The sequence below is a fragment of the Lytechinus variegatus genome, chromosome 10 (assembly GCF_018143015.1).
Source record: "Lytechinus variegatus isolate NC3 chromosome 10, Lvar_3.0, whole genome shotgun sequence".
Lineage (NCBI taxonomy): Eukaryota > Metazoa > Echinodermata > Echinoidea > Temnopleuroida > Toxopneustidae > Lytechinus > Lytechinus variegatus.
The window spans coordinates 2569089-2593943 of record NC_054749.1 but is presented as its reverse complement, the minus strand read 5'-3'; the positions used below and the strand labels follow the sequence as shown (position 1 = coordinate 2593943).

Below are 24855 nucleotides of genomic sequence, written 5' to 3'. Positions count from 1 at the left end.
CGAAGGAAATTCAAAATTTACTGGAGATAATGATTTCTATCTGAATTTTCTAATGCTTTGGAAATAACGTAAAGCATTTATTTACTGTTCATGTATTTTTCTATCACACACTTTAGAATACTGGAATTATTTAGCAATTTTTAAGCTTCAACCCACCTTAATGATTATTTAATTTGTCATCCCCAACTGGAGAAAGTTTTCTGTATTACTAGAATTATTTTCGCTTTTTATTCTATTATTTTACTTGGCTTAGTCATTTTTATGTATTTTGGTTTACTCCTACACTAAAAGGATGGTGTAACATTTATGCTTTGTGATTTGTGGCTGTGTTTACTTTCCCCACTGTGGTTTTATTAGATTAGATTAGATTGATAGCATTTATTCCATTCATCATAAAAAAACAAATACAAGGCACATACAAAGTTTACATAAATTACATAAGAAAATTTCAAATATCACAATAATAAAATCTGGAAAACGGTTGAATAAAAAGAAAAGAGTGTCCATAATTTATAAATGAATGAGGAGGCAACTAGAAAGGGAAAGCCTTATTAGCGTTGCCACCTTTACAAAATCTGGAAAATGAATATATATATGATATTGTAAAATGCAAAATGTAATAAGTACTGAATACCAGATATAAACATTGAACATAAAAGGGGAAAACACAAATTATAACACAATGACAATATACACTAATAATATATAAACGATTAAAAAAAAAAAAAAACCTGATCATATATTATTTGAATATTTATTGATAAGTTGGGTTTTATATCTCCTTTTAAGAACATTTAACATTTAATTTATGCTTCATTCAAGGCATATGTGATCAATCAACTGTATGGATGCAGTGGGATAGTCTTAAAGGAAACAACAATCCAAGGAGCTAGAATTAATTTGAGGAGAAAGAGGAACATCAATGGATTATTATTATTATTATTTTTATTCGGCATTTCAACAAAAAAAAGTTTACAATCAATTTACAGGAGAAAATACAATTACAGAGTGGAAAGGGATGTTTGCAGAACAAGTCCAGGTTGCCTGGAAAAGGAAAAAGTTAAATAAATAACTGTAGCCCGCAGGCTATCCTTCCTGACCTGGACCTGTATGTAAACACCCCAAGAATAAAAACATGTATATAGATTATTATATTAATACAAGCAATAATTCATATAGAAAAAGCATATTGAAATTGATATGTATAAGAACAATGCAATATAGTGTGATTGAAACGTAATTAAAGGGCAACTTAAAGAAGTTGTAGTAAATTGGTATTTAGATATACATTTGAATTAGCCAGGTAAATATAAACTTTAAAGAACATTGTATTGGGGAAGGTGTATAAGCAGTAAAAAAGGGAAACCTCATAAGATTTGAAATTAATAAAACGATCAATATAAATAGCAAAATTGGTTATAAAACAAGAGTGAAAATCTGAAGTGTCTTAATCTACTTTCTTTTGGGATCCTCAAATCTACAAAACTATCTTTCAAATAGGGGAAATCAGAGAATTTTAGTACATAACAAAGGAGAAGTTGTCCACAATATCAGCCATTTTAACCCTAAATCTCTCGGGGTATTTTGATTATTGTCATTCCAGGGGGGGGGGCATTATGGCCCCCCACTTAAGATCTCAGCCGCGAATTGCCCGATCACAACAAAAGTTTGCATGATGGTAGAGTATGACATAATCTATGCAGTTGCATTGGTAAATTTCACTGAATTCATACATTTTTATTTTATATGAATTAATTATGCTAATTTATTCATGATATCATACTTTTCTGCTCTGATTCACTAAAGCTCCTAAAATGCTATTTTTGGGGGAAAATATTCTTTATAGCATTCCTAACAATTGTGAAGGAAAAAATTCTGGTATCAAGACCGATTTCTTATGTATTTTATTGTTTTTTAATTTCTTGCGTATTTCTTTGTTTTGTTATTGTTTTTTTGATGGAAATCGTTCCAGACTGAATTTAGATCATAAACAAGACAAAATTGATTTCGTTTAATCAGTAAAAGCAGAAATAATGATACATTTTTTAATTTTGGCTAAATACACAATTTGCATAGGATTTGTACATGAAATCACGTTTATGAGCAATTTTGGGTCTGACATGCACTTACATGTTGCGTAATCTTGTAACTGCGTACCCAGGCGTCACAAATTTGGTCTCAAAATTTGCGCGAGACTTGAAAGTAGAAAGTCAGTGAGCGGCGAGGTCAAAAAAATTTGTGCAGCAGATATATCGCGAAAATTGTTCCCCCCCCCCCCCGAGAATTAGGGTGTAAGCATATTTGGTAATTTGAGGACCCCTGCAGAAAGTTTTTCAAGAATTTCCAAACTCTATTATTTTCCATGCTACAGAGAATTCAGAATATCTTCACACGTATCACTACACGCACTAGATGTTCAGCACCTACGTCATCCATTCTGCACAATCTTCATTGGCTCCCAGTTGATAAATGAATAAAATTCAAGACACTTCTCATCACCTACGAGGCTCTACTTGGACTTGCACCTTCGTACATTTCAGAACTACTTCAATGGTATCACCATCCGCGTACCATTCGTTCTCAAAATCACCTACTCCTCCGGATCTTATCTGCACATAACAAGCACTAGGACATTTACCTTCACTGCACCTATACTTTGGAAAGCTTTACTACTGCACATCAGAACTAAGACCACAGTTGAATCATTCAAGATTGACTTAAATGTCACCTCTTCACAATGAAATAAACTTTTTTTGAACATTGATATATTGTGGACTTATTTTGTGTACCTATTTACATATGTTTATGTTATGCCATGATTACTTTTATAAAGCACTTAGAGATTGATTTCTTTAAATATAAGTGATACATTAGCATTACATATTATTATCATTATCATTCTATATCAGATTTTTATTAATAATCTTTTAAATTGGTCCAATAAGATTGATTCTCTCCTTGGGTTTTGATTCCGTTTGAAGTCCAATCACATTTGTGTTCAATCTCAGTCACTAGTTGAACAAAGTTTAGTGAGCGATCACTCTTGTTGCAATTCTGACATTGACAGTACTGACTTTTGACTTTAAATGTGTGATAAACTCATCAAAAACTATTGGAATACTCTAAAGTTTAATATGTGATACTTTGAAGCTGTCGTGATACTATTTTCTCACAAGCCTGAACTGCTTCTCTACCAAACATATAGGAAGTAGAACATATGAAGCTTACCAGTCTCACAATTCTGCCCAGTGAAGCCTTGATTACAAACACATGTGAAGGGGGATCCCGGTGCAATTGTAACACACACACCGTTCTGACAAGGATCAGGATTGCATTCATCTATATCTATAATGTATGATATCAATACATGTATGCATATCAAATATATGCATTTGATTGATCTGTGTAAAACACTCATTCAATTTTTTATTAGACATTCATTATTTATTTACATATTATCCTAAAATCAAGTAATTACCCTGCCATATCAAAGGAAACCAAACTAAAATAATCAATATGTGTTCAAATTTAATGCTTTCAAATGGGGGCATTGTACCTTGAAAGGCTAATCTCTTAACCCTAATACTCCGGGTATATCAAAGCTTGTTATTACTGGGGAGGGGCAATTGTGGCCCCCCCCCCCCCCCCCCGAGATCTCATCCATGGGTGGTCCAGTTGCCTCCAAATTTTGCAAAAGGGTAAAGAATCTAACAAAATTGTATAGCTGAATTTACGGAAGTCCCTTTTTTATTAATTGATTAATGTTAATTTATGCGAGAAGTAATAGAATTTGGTATTTCACACTGAATATAGCCGAGGGAATAGCAATTTTTGGTACCAATGTCTTTCATAACTCCCTCATTAATTCTTCAAAGAAAAGGATAGGTTGTGGTAATTATTTCTTATGTATTTCATTGTTTTTCAATTTTCTTACGTATTTCTTTGTTTCTCATCAAGCGTTTTCAGATGCTTATGTGCAGGGTGTGGGTGTGGGTGAGGGTGTGTGTGGTAATTATTCACACTAATTGAAACAACGATACTAGTACAGTATTAACATGAATTGGAAATGCTCCTGATTTTGTCCATATGAGGTAACATGCACAGTCATATAGAGAAATAGTAAAATTTCAGTAAACATGTGTTCGGTAAATGTAATCTGACACCTGCACGGTGGTTCGATTGCCTTAAATTTGGTATTAAAATGTGCGGGAAAGATCAGAAAAAATGTAATGGAATTTTGTTTTGAAATAATGAGGCGTTAGGAAGTACCGACAAAAATTTGACAGGGGGGGCAATAATGACCCCCCCCCCCCCCCCGGAAAAATTAGGGTCAATGGAGCTAGGCATTATGGCATGCATCCATGCACAGCCGCCATTATAGCAATCTCAATGATCATATGTCTTATAAGCCAATACAAATTATTCATTTTTTGTGTCTTTGTCCAAGATAGAAAAATCTTCATTATAGTACCAACTACTACTGATCCAATTGATACACAAATTTAATTTTTTTTAAATATATGGCCATGACTTTCCATTCTATGAAAAAGAACTGTCAGTGACGTGAAATACCTTTTAAAATTCCATAAATAACCACATGGTTTCATACTTATAAAAATAGTTTGGTTACATTCATAAATATATAAAACTTTTGTATTACCTATTTCACAGTTAGTGCCCGAGAAGCCAGTTTGGCATATACACATGAAACTGTTGACTGCATCTACACAGATGCCACCATTGAGACAGGGGTCGATTGGTGCACAGTCATCAATATCTGTGAAGTGAGTTTGAATTATGTATTTTTTTTTATTTCACCAATTCTACATTCACTGTTTAAGAATACCTATCTTGGAGTCACCAACAATGCAAATTGGATTATGACAATGCAATAAATTATCTTGGTAGTCATAACATTTGAACATATCAATTTCAGGTTATGATTGGTCAAGGATGATAACAGGCTATTTTTTAAAATACATAATATATGTTCATATAAATCAAGACATCAATATAAATAAAGAATGATGCAGGAGACTGATAACCAGTGCTAAAGCTTTAGACTTATTTCCTCTTATAATAAAATTGGGTTTAACTTAGAACATGGTCTAACCCTGTGCTAAAATTATGGAAAGTCAAGTATGTCAGAGTTTTGTTTACATTTTCCTTTTTTTTGTAATACTGTGCTCTTTCCTAATTTTCTAATGGTGATGACAACTATCTTATTCATCCTACCCAGACGGTTAAGAATGATTCAAAAGTCAAAATGAGCTAGTGAATTGAACCACTAATGTTAGAGATTTGTTACAATTGGCTTTTGAAATCTTTTGAAAGTTTGAAACCACAACTTTAGACAAGATTTTATTAAAATCAAACCCAACTTCAGAATAAGGGCCAGTGACTTCACCAGAAGCAAACTTGGTACTGGCCTCCTTCATTACTCTTTGATATAGCTCTACCATACTACATTGCATTGGTTATATAACTCAAAAGCATCAGGAACACTCTGCTCCCCATGACTATATATATGAATATGATGAATATAATTGAAACCATCAAAATGTTTTAGTAATCAGGCAAATAATGTAATGTTATCCGGGGATAGCAAGATGTAATTCCACTACCTTTGTTAGTCAACAATCACATAGTTTTGTGAAACCTCACCCTATATGAATAAGTAAGACCATCAAAAAATAAGATAAACCAAAGAATAAGGCTTCAAAACTACTTTATTTAAGACAAATTCAAAATAAAGAAATTAATGATAAAAAAAAAACATCAGGAATGAATTATTATGTCCAGACTGCCAATGGTTTGTTTAACAAGGAAAGGAGGGTTTCAAATCGCAAATCATGCTTATTGTCATAACATTTGAATTTAGGGCTGTTCAAGCGTTTGTAGTTTATTTAATGGTTATACCCCTATTCCACGATTATTTTAGAGTAGTGTAAACATGTATGACTTACCTGTTTCACACAACGTGCCAGTAAAGCCAGCAAGACAAGAGCATGTAAAGGTTGTAAATACTTCCACACAGGTCGCACCATTTAAACAAGGATTGTTGGAGCAAGGCTGCGGTCCTAGAAATGAAGAAAAAATCCGTAAATAAAAATCACAAGTGAATAATGAGAGCTAGTAACACGTAAAAGACGAGTATGCTCAAATATTTCAAAATTATTTGAGTCTTGGTGAATTGCATTGTTCATGATTAAACCATAATTGAATTTTCTAAAAATGACTATAACTTTTAAATTAATATTCAATTACATCTATTTAAAGAACTATTGAATAGATCCATACTCCAGAAACTGTACCCAATGATTTCAATTCAGTGTCTTTACCCAGTGCTTGTCACTAGTTTCTTTTTAAAAATAACTCTATAAAAATATAAAGATAATAAAAGTTTGCTGGCTTATTGGCACCAGATACAGCCTTCATGATAGCCTCTTGATCTTCATACTTATAATATAATCCCCAAAGTAAACAGTTTTCTGAAAATCAATCATACTACCTCCAATTATCGAAATATACCACATTACAACTCACAATTTATTGATAAAAAATATTCGTGTTTACATACTTATCTCACAGTTTGTGCCAGTTATTCCAGTAAGGCAGCGACAGATATAACCATTTTGAAGATCAGTACAGGTCCCTCCATTTTGACAAGGAAAGCTGTTACATTCATCTAGAAGGGAATAAAAATCTAGAACATTAATTATTATTGAGGCATTTTTTTCATGAAGAGTTAAAGGGGAATCCAGCCTTGGCCATAGAATGTTGTGTTGGAAAGGAGAAAAATGAATTAAACAGAATGGTGAAAGTTTGAAAGAAATCGGACAAGCAATAAGAAAGTTATAGCTGCTTTAAAATTGAGATCAATAATACCATGTAGATATCAAATTGGCAACTGGGTAAGTAAATTATGACAAGGGGCAAGGACAACTTTTCCATAGGCCATGTACTTTATTATCAGGGATTTGTGGTTTTCTCCTAATTACCCATTCCCCTAGGGCGGTAATCTAAATATAACCCAGGTAGTATATTGTTTAATGTCCTCATGAAAGAAAAATACAATTTGAAATAAAAATTTTGGGGAAAATGACATTTTAGCCATAATATGTATTGAAGTACATGGAAGAGCAGTCCTTGCCTTACATCACTATGACATCACATAAGTGGCCAATTTGAAGTCTCCATAGGTATAGTGATCACCAATATTTACAAATTATAAAAATTCATAACTTTCTTGTTATTTGTCCAATATTGTTCAAACTTTCACCTATCAACTTGTCTGATTTTTCTTTTTCTTATAAAAACAAGTTTTTATTTGGGTTGGATTCCCCTTTAAGTGTTGCACCTAAGTTCCCAGCTGCAAGTAGTATGAAAAGCATCACTGCATTGGTCAAATCATGCTAAATGAGATGCATGCTACTGGTATTGATCAATTAGGTTGCCTGTTACTTACCGTTTGCGTATCAGGATTTAAGAATGACTCTATGTTAAATTCAAGTCTTTGTGAAACATTCCCTGCTATTCTCCTACAGTGTCAAGTGATAAAGTTTCCGCTCCGTAAAGCGTTAATTTAACTTTCATAAAGCTGTTCCTAAGTTATGCACAAATTAACGCTTTAGGGTAAATTGGTAATGAGGTACTTCACTTTCTCCCTGCCATTTCAAGCAGAGATTTCAACAAATAGGAAATGAATTTCCTAAAACCCTTAATCAAATTTTGATAATCTTCAATCATCGAATATCCATCTAAATCATCATTTTTACTTACTGAGTTGCCTGTTTAATTATTCTTATGATTTATTTATAACTGCATGTGTAGCCAACCACGAGACCACTTCAAAAACGTGCAATCCATCATTTCTAGTTTTCTTTAAATGCCAGTTTAACGCATGAAGGCAAGAGTACAGGGACAATGCTTTATCAATATCAAAGAAAGTGTATTTCATTTGAATTCATTCCCTACTTTCATGCATATGAATTTCAGAATTAGATTATTATTATTACCTGTGTTTACTTCACAGGTAGTACCACTGAAACCATTGATGCATTCACATCTGAAACTGCCTCCTGATACACCAAAACACTGTCCATCATTCCTACATGGTCTACTTGCACATGGGTTATCACCTGTATTAAGAAGAATGGAAAAAGTAAATACGTTGTTGGTAGCAATAGTGGCATATCTAGAAAGACACCAGTGATGCAATCACATCAGAATATGCTTTCTGATACAATAACACACTGTCCATCATTCCTACATGGTCTACTTGCGATGGGTTATCACCTGCAAGAAGAATCTTTAAAAGGTTATAATTTGTTATTGGTAGAAATAGCAGTGTATCTAGAAAGACATGGGACACATTCACCAAGGCCAATTTCAGGAATGCACGAACGAATTGGAAATTCATGGGGAGCAATCATATTCTTCTTTTTTTTAATTATATTTATTTTTTATATCTATCATAAGACATTTCAATATTCCAATATTGCACAATTTAAGATTGGAAAATGAATGAGAAGTATACAGAAGGACAGAAGGACAATCATTCTATAAATATTTTAAACTTAATTTGAGTCAGAGAAATAAGAGACCTAGATAGAAGCAAGCTTTTATAACTGATATCACAATCATTAAATGTTTTGAATATAAATTAAACATTAAATAGCAAGAATGAAATCTCATCTTTGAATTTTAGACCAAATACTCAGTGCATTGTTCATGCATTGCAGAATACTAATTACAAATTCTGAGGCATGCCAGAAATATATTTCACAGAAACTCACATGTGAAGCAAAATCCACTCTCATTTAGAGATAAGCAAAAGAAACTTAGCAAAGTATATAAAGTATACATCCCTTTATAATTCGAAGTCATCGCATTCTTAACCCTAAAAAGACTGGGGGGGCTGATTCAGCCCCCCCTCAACATTTTTCGCGATAAATCCAGTGCGCAAAATTTTTTGACCTCGTCGCTCGCTGACTTTTTACTTTCAAGTTTTGCACAACTTTTGAGACCAAAATTGTGACCCCCGGGTATGCGTTTCCAAAATTATACAACATTTTGTAAGTGCATGCAGACCCAAAATTACTCAAAAACGTGAATTTCTGTGCAAATCCAATGCAAATAGTGTTCTTAGCCAAAATTCATAAATGTATCACTATTTTTCCTTTTACTGCTCAAAATCAATTAATTTTATCTTGTTTATGGTCAAAAAATAAAGTCCCTGATAATTTCCATTGAAAAAACAATAAAAAACAAAAAGTCGAAAAACAAAGAAATACATAAGAAATTTAGAAAACAATAGAATACATAAGAAAATAAATTTGATTTTGAAATTTTTTTAAAATCAATTTGATCAGATGCCTATCTAGAGTATGTGAAACAAAAAATAGCATTTCAGGGGCATTATTTTATTAATTAGAGCAAACTTATGATTTTACGCATAAATTAGCATAATTAATGAGACATGAGATTTTTTGCCGAATTTGATGTTATAGTTTTGTAGATAATGCCATGGGTAACGCGTGTGCCAATTTTCGTTGCGATCGCGCGATCAACAGCCGAGATCATAAGGGGGGGGCTTAATCAGCCCCCCCCAACCTTTTTAGGCGTCGAAATAGCCCAGTCTATTTAGGGTTAAATCTCAACCAATTCTTCTACGCATCTCTGTGTTTATGCTGAATTTTCAAATTCTTCTTCATCATTTATGCATAAATTATTCAGATCACTTTTCGTATCAAAGTACAGAAGAGAAACTGAATTTCATTATTACATAAATGGCAGGTTATAAATCACTGACTACCTTGAATCAAGGTAATTGGGAAAACAAGGATGGCTCGGTATCTTAGGACTCACCTCTATTTATTTCCAAGTTAGAATTTTGTTGCTGAAGTAGCTCGGCAAAATCACTGAATGTATCAGTTGAATTCCGATATGATACCAGTCCTATGGTAGAGGGTATGATAGGATTGAGTCCCGAGATGGCGTATGCCGTCTGACCAACTGGGATAGGAGCCTGTGTGAATGTACATGTAATTAGAAAAATTCTTTATGAATCATATCTGACCTGCAAATGATTTGTTCATCTCATTAACCAGGTGATGTTTTATAAAGCTGTTCGGAAATTGTGAATGACTTTACACACAACTTGTACTTGGGTGTCAAATCAGATTCTCAATTATTCAGATTCATTTATTTCACACCTCTTTAAAATACAAAAATACATAAATACAAATAAAATTCTTATACGACAGAACAGATATTGACAAGTATAAAGTATAAGTAGTCATAAACCGATAGTAAAACACAGTAGGGGAAGGCGGGGTAAGTTGAGCATAGGGGCAAGTTGAGCCACCAGCCCCAGGCCAATAATGAATGAGTCAGACATTGTGGGGGTGTCATGTATTGAAGACCCATAGCATAACCTCTAACCCCACCACATTGTTTTCAACTTTGAAACAAAAAGTAGTTTATTAGAGAGAAAAATATGAATTTCAGCCAAAAAAGTAAAAAAGAGTGTGAAATAGATAAGTGCTTTATAAACACACTCGTCTTTAAATATAATAAAGACATGATAACAACATTAATAGTCCAGGTATGGATCTTCATTCTTGTCATAGTCTTTTATATGATGGATGCATAATAAATGTGTGGATACAAAATTATCGCCCTAAGTTCGGACTGGGGTAAGTTGAGCCAAACAGCATGGGGCAAGTTGAGCCATGGTAATTTCTATGGTAATGTATCTTAAAAAACAAACAAAACCATAAAAATCGATTGAAATGCTGGCTGAAAGAAGCAAATTTACATGACTGCTCTTTTCCTTTTAAAGGATGTTAGTATTTATAGAGAATTAGCAAGTGAAAAGACTTTAAACCAAAAATTGACATGCTGGTTCTCCCCTCATACATTTTGTACATAGTTTTTGTGGCTCAACTTACCCCAGAAGGTGGCTCAAACTTACCCCATATATGGGGCAAGTTGAGCCATTTGACATCGTTTTTTTTTCAAAGGTCACGATGACTTTCAGTGTGGGGATAGAAAGTTAAATATAGGTGGAAAATATTTCAGAAGAATTAAATTTAAAGGCAATGTACTTATTTCGACAAGATTATTAATCATATCAATTCTAACATGCAAAAAGCAAAAACTGTCACAACTTACCCCGCCTTCCCCTAAATAAAAACAATGATTTCCGCTGTATGGCAGATGTGGGGGAAGGACAGAAAGCCATCGGCCTATCAAGGTCTATCCCCCTGTTTACCGTACAACATGAAAATCCAAACAAACAAACATAATGCAAGAAAGGGGATAACAGAGGAATTAAAATCCTAATTAGCAGGGAAGGGGGGGTGGCAGGCAAAGGAGGGGACACAATTTTAATCATTATATTCCCATCATTTAACCCTTTGAACCCAAAAGGCTGGATTCCGGCATCACGGTGAACTTGAAAATACTCAAAGCCATGTGACTTGAAACACATGGGTTCTAAATGTCAGGAGATCTTTTTAAAAATAATGTCCTCTTTCTAGTATATGGAGAGATATCCAGTAGATAATTTCTGTCAGGATTTGTATTGATTTCGCAAACTGTCACAACTTACCCCGCCTTCCCCTAAATAAAAACAATGATTTCCGCTGTATGGCAGATGTGGGGGAAGGACAGAAAGCCATCGGCCTATCAAGGTCTATCCCCCTGTTTACCGTACAACATGAAAATCCAAACAAACAAACATAATGCAAGAAAGGGGATAACAGAGGAATTAAAATCCTAATTAGCAGGGAAGGGGGGTGGCAGGCAAAGGAGGGGACACAATTTTAATCATTATATTCCCATCATTTAACCCTTTGAACCCAAAAGGCTGGATTCCGGCATCACGGTGAACTTGAAAATACTCAAAGCCATGTGACTTGAAACACATGGGTTCTAAATGTCAGGAGATCTTTTTTAAAAATAATGTCCTCTTTCTAGTATATGGAGAGATATCCAGTAGATAATTTCTGTCAGGATTTGTATTGATTTCGCAAAGTTTTAGAATAAAAAATGACAGTAATATACTACTCTACAGTAACTGCAGAGGCATGTGTGGCATCATACACAGCAAGTCACCTGCTGACTGTGGGGAAGTTATTGATAAATTTTATTTGAGTCAAAGCAATGATTTTGAATGTGATTTTAGATGATACTGATATCTGTAGACTAGGTCTACAAGAAGCTAAACTACTTCAGTCGGACCGGGCTGGGTAACAGCATGGGGAAGATGCCAATAGGGGCTTGAATCATGGAACATTGTGAATTTGTGAATATGGTCAAAATGTGCTAATAATTTAGGTATCAAAGGGTTAAAGTTAACACATACCTGAACACAAAGTTTACTTTTTTGTCAAAAGTTGACTAACTGATTGATTGATAAAGAAATTATTTTTCTTAAAATGTTAAAGAATGAAATCACAAGAGTAGAGTGAGCTATATCAGAAAATATGAGGTCAAGATGTAGGGTAGTGCATAAGATCTGTAACAAATGCCAAGCTGTTAAAAGCAGTTTTATTCAATGTCCATGTGAGTATCGCGGAGCGTTGTAGCCCAGTGGATTAGTCTTCGGACTTTGAAACAGAGGGTCGTGGGTTCAAATCCCAGCCATGGCGTAATCTCCTTCAGCAAGAAATTTATCCACATTGTGCTGCACTCGACCCAGGTGAGGTGAATGGGTACCCGATAGGAAGAAATTTCTCGAATGCTCGAGCGCCAGATCAAGGTAGCCGTGCTAAAGCCGGGGTAATAATAGCAGGGCCTGCTGGGAGAACAGTTTTCGGAACTGAAGTGGCTACCCTGGGTAAATATGCCGCTATTATTATTATCATTATCCTTACCTGGGTCAAAGTAGTTGGATCCTGGGTTTCTGCACCATGTATCACTACATACCCATCTATTCTCCCATCAGCAGGTGGATTCCATTCAAGTAGTACTGTCATTCCATTTATCTCGGTGAAGCGACCATCGATGGGTGGATTTGGCCCTGTGGTCATATGAGATGTAGACATAACTGTCAAAGTATCTAGGGCTCATAGGGTGATGCATTCAAAGATACGTTTCATTTTTATAAAGTGGAAGTGAGAAGCACACAAAGCGATATCCTAAGATGTTAATTCCTAGGGGAGGGTGGGGGCCAGACCACCCTCTCCCATAGGCTGCAGTACAACATTTGATAACATCCCCCCCCATGATCACCACTCATGGCATGAAGGTATGTACATGTTGAATATAAGGATATGGACAGCAAATGGGGGTATAATTCTGGTGACAGAGAGTTTAATTGGCTTCCATGATGCAAAATCAACAAATCAACATTGGATTTCAAAATACAATATGACTTTGAAAACTGTCAAGCAATCATCTTACTTGTGAAAACGTTGAAATTGACTTGATCCTCACGCACTCCCGTACTGGTCACACCTTGGATGTTAACATCGTATTCTGTGCCGGCAGTAAGGCCCGCAGCATTGACTACTATATTTCTACCATCACGATTCGCAGTGGCTGGAAGTTGTACTGAAAAAGTACCCCCTACTTCACTGACTGTCGCAATGTAGCTAGTATAAGTGAATTCAGGTCTGTCTTCCCACATGATGTCGAAGCTAGTTGTTTGGATGTTTTGAGCACTGGCAACCAGATTAAGCAGTGTATCTGCGAGAAAAGGCAATGTGCATAACCTCTTAATAATTATTACTAAACAAACAAATCAAAAACATCTCAAATTATAAAATGGTTGACATTTGAACAATTATCAAACTCCTATACCCTAAACATATATCAGGATACCCCCTATGTATATTGACTCAGGGAGAAGGGTAAGTCTGCACTTTGACAAGTCAGTCCATCAATGTCTCTCTGCTTTGCATTGATCAGATTATTCTTTTAGATTGGTAATCTTTAGACATAAAAATATCATTTACAAAGATAGCAACATGTACTCTTTATTTTATTTCTTTTATGCTTCGATCTCTTCAGTACAAACGTTAAATTTCACGTCACAACACAGAATAACTCCTGACCATCCAAGTGGAAACATATACCATATAAAATGTGTACATTCTTTTTATATACATATATATATTATATGAATATACATATAAATATCATATGTATATAGTGCTGAAAGTTCATGCTTTTTGCAAATCAATAATTGCCCAATTACAAAAAATAACTAAGTATTATTTTGTTTTTATTGTGACCAGTGCGTGAAACTGTAAGATACCGGTATTATGTGTACCTGTAGTTGCAGTAGCAGTGCCAATATCTGTCTGTTGTCCAGCATCAGTGTTAAATGCCCTTACAGTGATGTCATACTGAGATGCAGGAGTAAGTCCAGTAAGGGTGAAATCAGTGGTTGGATGAAGAACCTGCCCCAGTTGCTGCTGCCCGTCTGGTCCAGTGTATATTATCTGATAGATATTGGTACCAGGGACAGGTGTCCAGGTGATGTCTACGGTGTTTGGTGTAACAGCACCCACAGTAACTGAAGTGTCAATACCTATAGCAACAGCAATATTTAAGGACTATTTCTTGAGCTGAAAACCATGACCTTCAGAAAAAAATTACACTAACTCTATTTAAGTGGGCTTTTACAGGTGGGAGGGGGGAAGCAAGTAGCCAATTAATATGAACTTTGTCTATATTTCATATTTCTAATTTAATCACATTAATCAAATTACATGCAGATATACAGCTGGGTTATCTAAAGAATTCATGCAGATATAAATGAAAAGTGCACCTGTAGTGGCAGTTGTAGTGCCAACATCTACCAGTTGTCCACTGTTAGTAATAGCCCTCACTGTGATGTCATACTGAGATACAGGATTCAGTCCAGCAAGGATGGTGTCAGGGGTGGTCGGAAAATCCTGCAGCTGTTGCCCATCTGGTCCAGTGTAAATTACCTGATAAGTATTGGTATCAGGGATAGGGGTCCAGTCCAGGGCAATTGTGCTTGATGTAACTGGGCCCACATTGACTGAAGTGCCAATACCTGGAATATAAGATAATTTTAAGGACTTTTTTAAACTAGCACATCAATGATGTGAAGCTCCACCGGCATCTTGCAACAAAAGTTAACACAATTCTAATTTCAGCCCAGTTGACACTGTAGTGAATTATATTGGTTATATAAATTGAGGATATAGAATTGAAATTAATGAAGAAATGATATAGAAGCATTTTTTGTGATCTATGAATAAATTTCTTATGAATTAAGTATTAATAATTTTCTAGTCAAGTTTCTTAACTCAGTGTAGAACCTTGGTGAACCTAATGTAGCTCTCAGATGGAACAAAAATAAACAAAGTCAATCAACATATAAATAAGTATGCTTGTGAGTTTTGAAAATATATGAATAAATTAGCATATTTAATGATTTTCAAATTTCTATGTTGAAATTTTGTATCACCACCTCAAGCTATTATATAAAGCAAACAAAATTGAAATTGATCAACAAATGAAGAAGAAAAAAACATTTCTTTGTAATTCTGTGTAGAAGTTTGGTGGACCTCATTAAGTTCTACAAAAAGAAAAGAAAAAAAGTAAAAATCGGTCAACAATTAATAAAAAAGCATTTTATGTGAATTTTTAAAATATGCATAAATTAATTTTGCATAAATTAGCATAAAAATTTTGTTCTAGTCAAAATTTCAAAATTCTGTGTAGAAGATTGGTGAACCTCATAAAGCTCTACCAGATGGAAGAAAAAAAATCATATTCGGTCAACAAATAAAGAAGAAGCATTTTATGTGAATTTTTCAAAATTTGCATAAATTAATTTCGAATAAATTAGCATAAAAATTGTTCTGGTCCAAATTTCAAAATTCTGTGTAGAATTTTGGTGAACCTTATAAAGTTCTACCAGATGGAAGCAAAAAATTCAAAATCGATCAATAAATGAAGCATTTTTTATGAATTTTGAAAAATGCGCATAAATTAGCATTTTAATGAATTTCAAAATTCTGTGTAGAAGTTTTGAATGCCCCACCTAGTGCTATCATATGAAGCAAACAGAACTGAAATCGGACTTGATATGGCAAAGTAGTAGCATTTTGAAATTGTGGACGGACGACAGACGACGGACGCCACGCCATGGCATAAGTTCATCTTGCCCTTCGGGCCAGATGAGCTAAAAAAGATCACACTAAAGATAAAACACTTTAGAAGCATCATTTTTACCTTATGAAAGAATGAATATTTTTTTCTTCATTTGAAAGCTTTCATTTAATAACTTTAAACAGAGAAGAAATTTCTTTCTATTTCACTTTTCACTTCAATAAGATATTTCCTAAAATAAAAACTTGCCTTTCGCATAAATCTAATTTCTTTTGTGGCCAAGTACTTGGGAATTCTTTGCCGGTTAATTTGAAAACATCTTGTTCATTTGATATTTTCAAACATAGGTAAGAAATGTCTTAATGATAAATAAACCTGTTTGTAAATATTTTGCATATATAATTTTAATTATACCATTGATTATATTATACCATACTATTGATATTGTCAATTATCATCCATATAGAGTGTTCTATCGATGCATTAAAAATGCGTATTTTAGTCCGCATCAACTGCCCGTGCATGTATCAGAGCGTACCCAAAAATAGGATCGAAATCAGACGAATATCCCAACGGCTCCTGAGTGGGATTGATGATAATCATATTGGATGGCTTTATTTCATGAAACACCAGAAATATTCCACTCGTTAGGGCCAATATTTTCCGAACTCTTGGAATATTTCTGGTATTCCATTCTGAGCCATCCAATATAATATAATAATTGTTCTATTTAAAGTATTTTGGGTCAGATGTATAAGAAGGAAATTTTGTCCTTCTTGGCTGCTTCCCTCTCTATACTTTTTTTTTCTTGCAAACCTATTATGTCTTTGATGTTATGTATTCAATCTTCCTCATGTATTTTATCATATGTTCATCTTATGCATAGAGAAAAATAAACTTGAATTAAAATTTTAAAAATATTCAAAGTGATGAAAACAAGAATACGGATATCAATAACATGATTAATCAAAGTAGTACCGCAAATATGGGAAGGTCTATATATCATAACAGCTATTTACAATCTTTCTCCAGTATGTAGACAAGTTAAACATACCAACCTGTTGTAGCAGAAGCTGAACCAATTGGGATGGTCTGTCCGTCCACTGTAGTACCAAGAACAGTTATTGTGTACGTTGTACCTGGTTGTAGACTATCAATAACTGCCGGCGGTACAGGTGAATTGATAGATCCAGTGTGTAGGCCATCAGTGCTGACAAAGTCTATGCGGTATGTCAAGGCACCTGTTATCTCTGTCCAACTTGCGCTGATTGAATTGGGAGTTGTTTCAGTTATTGTAACTTGTGTTGGAACTGCAAAAAACAAGATCACCGGGATGCATTAGCATACATATCTGTAACTTCTGGAGGTTTTCAGGGTGAAGCAAGAAAGGGTGTAGCCGTTTGACGGCAAACCATGTATTCTTGAGTGGGCATGTGTTGGTCCTGAAAAGGACCACCTAAACTCGATATTTCGAGAAGTGCGTTCTTGTTGCCTTCATGAGAATGAGCAAACGTAAAAAGAAGCCGTACACTCTTACAGGGTTCCCCGTGCGTTGCAGAGTATATGTCTCTGATTGGCTGGAAAAGTCACATGATACCAATATATGAGGACGTAAGTAACAGTGTTTCAGATGCCAGAGTTGTGGATGTCAGTACACAAATAAGGACATATGGGGTTTGCTTTATACAATAAAAGCGATTACCACTCCTGCGGCCGACAACTGTGTCATTCACTCATGTGTAGATGTCATGTGTGGATGTCATGTGACAGATGGACCATCCATTATGTCTTTCAGAGAGTCCATCATGTTGATAGTGGATGAATCATACTTATCATACGAGATAAAATTTCTTCTGGAATGCATTTTTGTGATTTTTTTCCTCTGGATTTAGTAACTATTATTTAGGGAATATTTACCTGTAGTAGCGGTAGTGGTACCAATGGCTGATTGCTGTCCTTGGTTAGATGTTGAACGTACTGAGATATCATACTGAGTGGCAGGAGTAAGTCCAGTAAGGATGATGTTGGGGCTGGTGCCTGAGGAAACCACTTGTTGTGTTCCACCTGGTGCAGTGTAGGTTATCTCATAATTTATGTTGTCTGGCAAATTTGTCCAGCGGAGAGCAATCGTGTTTGGTGTTACCGAATCCACAATAACCTCATTCAGAATACCTACAATTTAAATTTATATCATTTTTATTTGTCATTCACCTGCGCTCATCAAATTATTTGAATTGACCTAAACATTGAAGAGATAATCGTGCCAACCTTTTTTGTTTTCAACACCAGATTGATAAAGGGTTAATTACAATAAAAAAAGAATATGAGTGAGTCATCAAAGGGCATGAGAAAATCAGAATGAAGGCAATGAAATTATACAAATTCAAAAATGATTAAGAACAATGTAAGCAGATGACACAGATGATGTGTTCATCAAACTCTCCAGCAAAGTCTTGAGGGTACCGCTCATCGAATGAGATTAAATCAGAAAACTGTTGAGTATCCTATACGGATAGTGAGAGCCAACAGACTTTCCCATCCCTCCCCATCAGATTGGAGTTGGTCTCTTATCACTCCCACTCGTGAATTTGTCATGAAAAGCCTCAGAAGGTTGAAAATGGTAGTCAAGCCAACATTTAGCCTGGTAAATTTCTCAAGGACGCAAAAAGGTGCTATTAAAGGTCAAGCCCCTACCGAAATTTAAGCGTGTCGCTTGCTAGTAACTAGCATGCGACTAGCAGGGCACTCGCTTAATAAGCGAGTGCATGCTAGCGAACAGTCCCTGCTCGCTAAAAGATCGCTTAACTATTACTCTGCACGCATATCACACGCTTATTAAGCTAACCGCATGCTAGTTACTAGCATGCCGCAAGCTTGCGCAAGCTAGTCGCACGCTTCCCGCAAGCTTGGAAATTTCTGTAGGGGAGTCCACCTCAGAAAAATGTTGATTTGAATCAATAGAGAAATATCAAACAAGCACAATGCTGAAAATTTCATCAAAATCGGATGTAAAATAAGTTATGACATTTCAAAGTTTCGCTTGTATTTAACAAAATAGTTATATGAACGAGCCAGTTACATCCAAATGAGAGAGTCGATGATGTCACTCACTCACTATTTCTTTTGTTTTTTATTCTTTGAGTTGTACAATATTTCAATTTTTACAAATTTGATGATTAGGACCTCTTTGCCTGAAGCACAAAATGTTAAAATAATAGAATTCCATGTGTTCAGTAAGGAATGAAACTTCCTTTCACATGACAATGACGAGAAAATCAAAATATTTCACATTTCATATAATAAAATACAAAAGAAATAGTGAGTGAGTGATGTCATCAGTTCCCTCATTTGCATACCGACCAAGATGTGCATATAACTTTTTTGTGAAATGAAGCGAAATTTTAAAATGTCATAACTTTCTTATTTTACATCCGATTTTGATGAAATTTTCAGTGTTATGCTTGTTGAATTTTTCTCTTTTTATTCAAATCAAGTTTTTGTTGGGGTGGACTTGTCCTTTAAAGAAATCAGCTCCTGGGTCCCATCTCACAAAGAGCTGTGATTGATCTGATCAACCTCAACTATGGCAATCCACCAATATCATAAGTTTTCATCCAGGTAATTTCCTCAATATTCCTTTGCAAACAAAACGAAGCTCACTGGAAGGTCACGATAATGAAGCATGCATAAATATACCTATTCATAAAACGTTTTTAACAGACATATGCATTTTAGATCTTGGGGTTGCTGGTTTTTCATAGTCGTGGTTGATTGGATCAATAGCAACTCTTTGTAAGACAAGCCCCTGGACTAGTGTTAGATGGATCATCGTTCTGATCAAGACTGAGCATGTTGAGAGATACATATAGCATTGTCAATGACCTGAGACAACTGGACAATCAAGTAAGACTTTGATTAGGTTCTTAATTCTTCTCAGTCATTGACATAACTAATATTTGCTCTTAGCTGCACATCATTTTCATAACTGGTTAAATTTTTGATAAAATATATAAGGCATACTGATTACTATGAAATTAAATATGAAGGATGGTTTCAATAAACATGTATTTGTATAAAAATTGTAAAAATTTCCATATTAGGCAACGAGACTATTTCTGTACTTTAGGAAAAAGGATTTCTGTATATAAGATAATAATAATCAAATATTAAAAACACATGGTTTCAGGCTTTGGTACGATTTAAAGCTGCATAACACTACCAAGAACCATCTACATTGCCTTCACATTTTCAAAGAAAAATAAAGGGCTGAATGTTGTGATTGAAGATAAATTGTGTACAGACCTGTTGTTGGCGTGATGCTTCCAACTTCCAATGGTGCACCTCCTGGGAAAGCCACAACTCGAATATCATACATTGTAGCTGGTGTGAGTCCAGTTAGTGTGGTTTGGGTGTTTAGTGGTCCATTAGAAACTATCATTTGATGTTCAGGTTGAGTCGAGCCAGTAGGCCTATATAAGACCTGGTAGAAAGTACTACCATCTATTGCCGTCCAGGAAAGTGTAACCGTGTTCTCCGTAACTGAATCTAATATTACCGTCGTATCCATACCTAGTAAAAACATTGCAAGATAAAAATAAGTCTCCATCCAACTAAACTCTACAATGGTGGAGCAGAAAGTAAAATGTAGTTTTATATATAACCTTGATGATCGACATACTTTCTGAAGAGAGAGTAATCTGCAAAGATCTATCAGAGAAGCCTAGGAAATCCCTCTGACCACCTCTTTCTTCTTTGAGATTGATAGCTTCCCGTTAATTTTATTATTGAAACTTTGTGTTTCACCTGCCCTCATAGAATGCCTTACAACGACAATCCATATTGATATTTTGATATTCCATTCTAATTAATATTTGTATCATGCAATTATCAAGCAGCATACAACTCTCAATCACACACACTAACCCAATCTTACACACAATTACGCACCATCCCTGACACACTTGCACCCTGATGCCTTTTGCAAATCAATAAATGCCTAGTTAACCCCCCAAAACAATGAACTTTAAGTTTTGTTTTGTAATTGAGACCAATACGTGAATGTGTACCTGTAGTTGCAGTGGCAGTGCCAATATCTGTTTGTTGTCCAGTATTAGTGTTAAATGCCCTTACAGTGATGTCATACTGAGATGCAGGAGTAAGTCCAGTAAGGGTGAAATCAGTGGTGGGATGAAGAACCTGCCCTAGTTGCTGCTGCCCGTCTGGTCCAGTGTATATTATCTGATAGATACTGGTACCAGGGACAGGTGTCCAGGTGATGTCTACGGTGTTTGGTGTAACAGCACCCACTGTAACTGAGGTGTCAATACCTAGAAAAACAGCAATATATGAGGACTATTTTTTAAATCTTGGGCTAAAAACCAAGACCCTCAGAAACAAGTGGAATGCCTCTGGCCGTCTCACCTGCATCACGCGGTTCAATATAGCAGCAGTGCTGACTTTGAATACTACTCTAACTCGCACAAGATGTTCAGTGATACATGGTTACTCTTATGTCCACTTTTTATGAACTAGACCAATAAAATTACAGAGATATGATGGTTATTCAACAAAAAACCCCAACATGGCCAAAGTTCATTGACCTTACATGACCTTTGACCTTGATCATGTGACCTGAAACTCGAACAGGATGTTCAGTGATACTTGATTACTCTTATGTACAAGTTTCATGAATCAGATCCATAAACTTTCAAAGTTATGATGGTAATTCAACAGATACACCCAATTTGGCCAAAGTTTATTGACCTTTGACCTTGGTCATGTGACCTGAAACGCGCACAGGATGTTCAGTGATACTTGATTACTCTAATGTCCAAGTTTAATGAACTAGACCAATAAACTTTCAAAGTTATGATGGTAATTCAACAGATACCCCCAATTCGACCAAAGTTCATTGACCCTAAATGACCTTTGACTTTAATCAGACCTGAAACTTGCACAAAATTTTCAGTGATGCTTGATTACTATTATTTCCAAGTTTCATGAATCAGATCCATAAACTTTCAAAGTTAAGATGGGAATTCAACAGATATCCCCAATTCGGCCAAAGTTCATTGACCCTAAATGACCTTTGACCTTGGTCATGTGACGTGAAACTCATGCAGGATGTTCAGTGATACTTGATTTACCTTATGTCCAAGTTTCATGAACTAGGTTCATATATTTTTTAAGTTATGATGACATTTCAAAAACTTAACCTCAGGTTAAGATTTCGGTGTTGAATCCTCCAACATGGTCTAAGTTCATTGACCCTAAATGACCTTTGACCTTGGTCATGTGACATGAAACTCTAATAGGATGTTCAGTAATACTTGATTAACCTTATGGCCAAGTTTTATTAACTAGGTTCATATACTTTCTAAGTTATGACATCATTTCAAAAACTTAACCTCAGGTTAAGATTTGATGTTGACGCCGCCACCGTCGGGAAAGCGGCGCCTATAGTCTCACTTTGCTTCGCAGGTGAGACAAAAATGATTAAATTAACTCTAATTTAACCGGCCTTTTTCAGACCAGGCTTTTACAGGTGGGAGGGGGGAGCAAGTAGCCAATTAATATGAACTTTGTCTTTAATTTCATATTTCTAATTTAATCAATTCATCAAATTACATGCAGATATATATACTTGGGTTATCTCAAGAATTCATGCAGATATAAATGAAAAGTGCACCTGTAGTGGCAGTTGTAGTGCCAACATCTACCAGTTGTCCACCGTTAGTAATAGCCCTCACTGTGATGTCATACTGAGATACAGGATTTAGTCCGGTAAGGATGGTGTCAGGGGTGGTTGACAAAGCCTGCTGCACTTGTCCATCTGGTCCAGTGTAAGCTACCTGATAAGTATTGGTATCGGGGATAGGGGTCCAGTCCAGGGCAATTGTGCTTGATGTAACTGGGCCCACATTGACTGACGTGCCAATACCTGGAAGAACAGATAATTGTAAGAACTTAAACAAACTTAAGACAAAAAACTTCAGAAGCATCACTTTTATCTTGTCTTAATTCAAAAATCTTTATTTTTAACAGAGAAGAAATTTCTGTCTATTTCACTTTTCACTTCCAATAAGATATTTCATAAAATAAGAACTTGCCTTTTACATAAATCTATTTTCTTCTGTGGCCCAGTATTTGGAATTCTTTGCCAGTTAATATGAAAATTTGTTGTTCATTTCATATTTCCAAACATAACTTTAGAAATATATTAATGATAATTGAACCCATTCGTAAATATTTTTATAAATAATTTAAATCATACCACTTGTGTCTCTATGTCTTTTTATGTTTTCTACTTGTTCTATTTCTAATCAGCATTTAACTCTAGACTAGTGAACTATAGGCCTAGACCTAAATCCATTCACCATGGCAGATAATACAATCACAACTCGAGCTGGGAAAGAAAAGAAAGAATCAACAGTCTCTCTGATTCCTGCTGTCATTAAGGATATTCTAAATGACAAGCGATTTCTGGACCTAGTTACAAACCATGTTGATACTCAACTCAGCAAATTTCAATCAGTGCTTGAAGAACAACAGGCAAAGATATTGGAGTTGGAGGTGCAAAATGAAAAGAAATCACATGAACTTGGTCAACTAAAGTCAAAACTTGATCAACAAAGCGACCAATTACGGAAACTATAACATGAAACCAACAAGCAAGAGCAGTACAGTCGCCGCAATTGTTTGCGCTTCTTTGGTAAAGAAGAATCAACAGATGAGGATACTGACATGAAGATTATTCAGCTGGCAAATAAATCTTTAGGATTGCCATTGACCAAGGATGACCTGGAAAGAAGTCATCGCGTTAACTTCAAAGCCAACATGACGCCCGAGGAAAGGAAGAAACGAGTACGCCCAATCATAGCGAAGTTTGTTTCTTATCGTAAAAGATCAGAAGTCTTAAAACACAGAAGAAAACTTGCAGGTCTACGGAATCTATCCAAGAGGACCTCACAAGTGAAAATGCCAAACTCTTGCAAAAGACCAGAGATAGTGAAAAGGTCAAATTAGCGTGGACTCGCGATGGTCGAATTGTTGCATTGATTCCAACATCGAACAACCGTGCAATAACAAAGATCATCTCATGACTAAAAACTTATATCATCAGCCAACTTTGAATTACGTAAACTGACATCCTGGTTTCAGAGCAATAAATTACTTCTCAACTATGAAAAAACTAATTATATCTGTGGTGATAACTGATAAAGGTCTGCAAGCGTAGACTATACTTTGTTATTACATGTGACTACTTGCATGGAGAAAGTTATGGCTGCTGTCAAGATGACGCAGTAGTGATCATCCTCATGCAGTGCCTAATCGTCCTTGGGAAAAAATTGCAGTAGATCTATTCACTTTGAACAAAAGAGAATATATGGTCGTCGTCGACTACTACTCACAATTCATTGAAGTATGTACTTTGACTTCAACTACAAGCAAGGCCGTGATTAATCACATGAAAGCGATATTTGCTCGTCATGGTACACCATAAACATGCTCATGACTTGCCAAAGCTAAAACCTGGAGATCATGTGATACTCCAAGACATGAAAACTAATACCTGGTCACAACATGGTATCATAAAGTCTGTCAATAATCATAACAGATCATATCAAATTGAAACAGCCACAGGCGAGATACGTCGCAGAAACAGACGTCACCTCAGGCCAGATCCCAGACACCAAGCCGAGTCTATTCCATTACCAACACAGAATGACTTCGAGCTAGATGACAGCGCAGAAG

At 35.3% G+C, this 24855-nt stretch overlaps 1 protein-coding gene across 1 annotated transcript in view; it reads right to left on the bottom strand.

The window, feature by feature from the left end:
- The window catches only part of LOC121422569, a 134221-nt gene that overhangs the window by 100986 nt on the left and 8380 nt on the right, over positions 1 to 24855 (bottom strand). The window contains exons 5-19 of the mRNA XM_041617715.1: positions 22790 to 23041; positions 21168 to 21428; positions 20404 to 20670; positions 18019 to 18273; positions 17160 to 17411; positions 14786 to 15037; positions 14285 to 14545; positions 13414 to 13698; positions 12885 to 13030; positions 9871 to 10030; positions 8019 to 8141; positions 6581 to 6688; positions 5967 to 6080; positions 4661 to 4777; positions 3229 to 3345 (exon numbers count right to left, since the gene is read on the bottom strand). Coding sequence (XP_041473649.1) covers positions 3229 to 3345; positions 4661 to 4777; positions 5967 to 6080; positions 6581 to 6688; positions 8019 to 8141; positions 9871 to 10030; positions 12885 to 13030; positions 13414 to 13698; positions 14285 to 14545; positions 14786 to 15037; positions 17160 to 17411; positions 18019 to 18273; positions 20404 to 20670; positions 21168 to 21428; positions 22790 to 23041 — 2970 coding nt within the window. The remainder of the gene's footprint in view (positions 1 to 3228; positions 3346 to 4660; positions 4778 to 5966; positions 6081 to 6580; positions 6689 to 8018; positions 8142 to 9870; positions 10031 to 12884; positions 13031 to 13413; positions 13699 to 14284; positions 14546 to 14785; positions 15038 to 17159; positions 17412 to 18018; positions 18274 to 20403; positions 20671 to 21167; positions 21429 to 22789; positions 23042 to 24855) is intronic.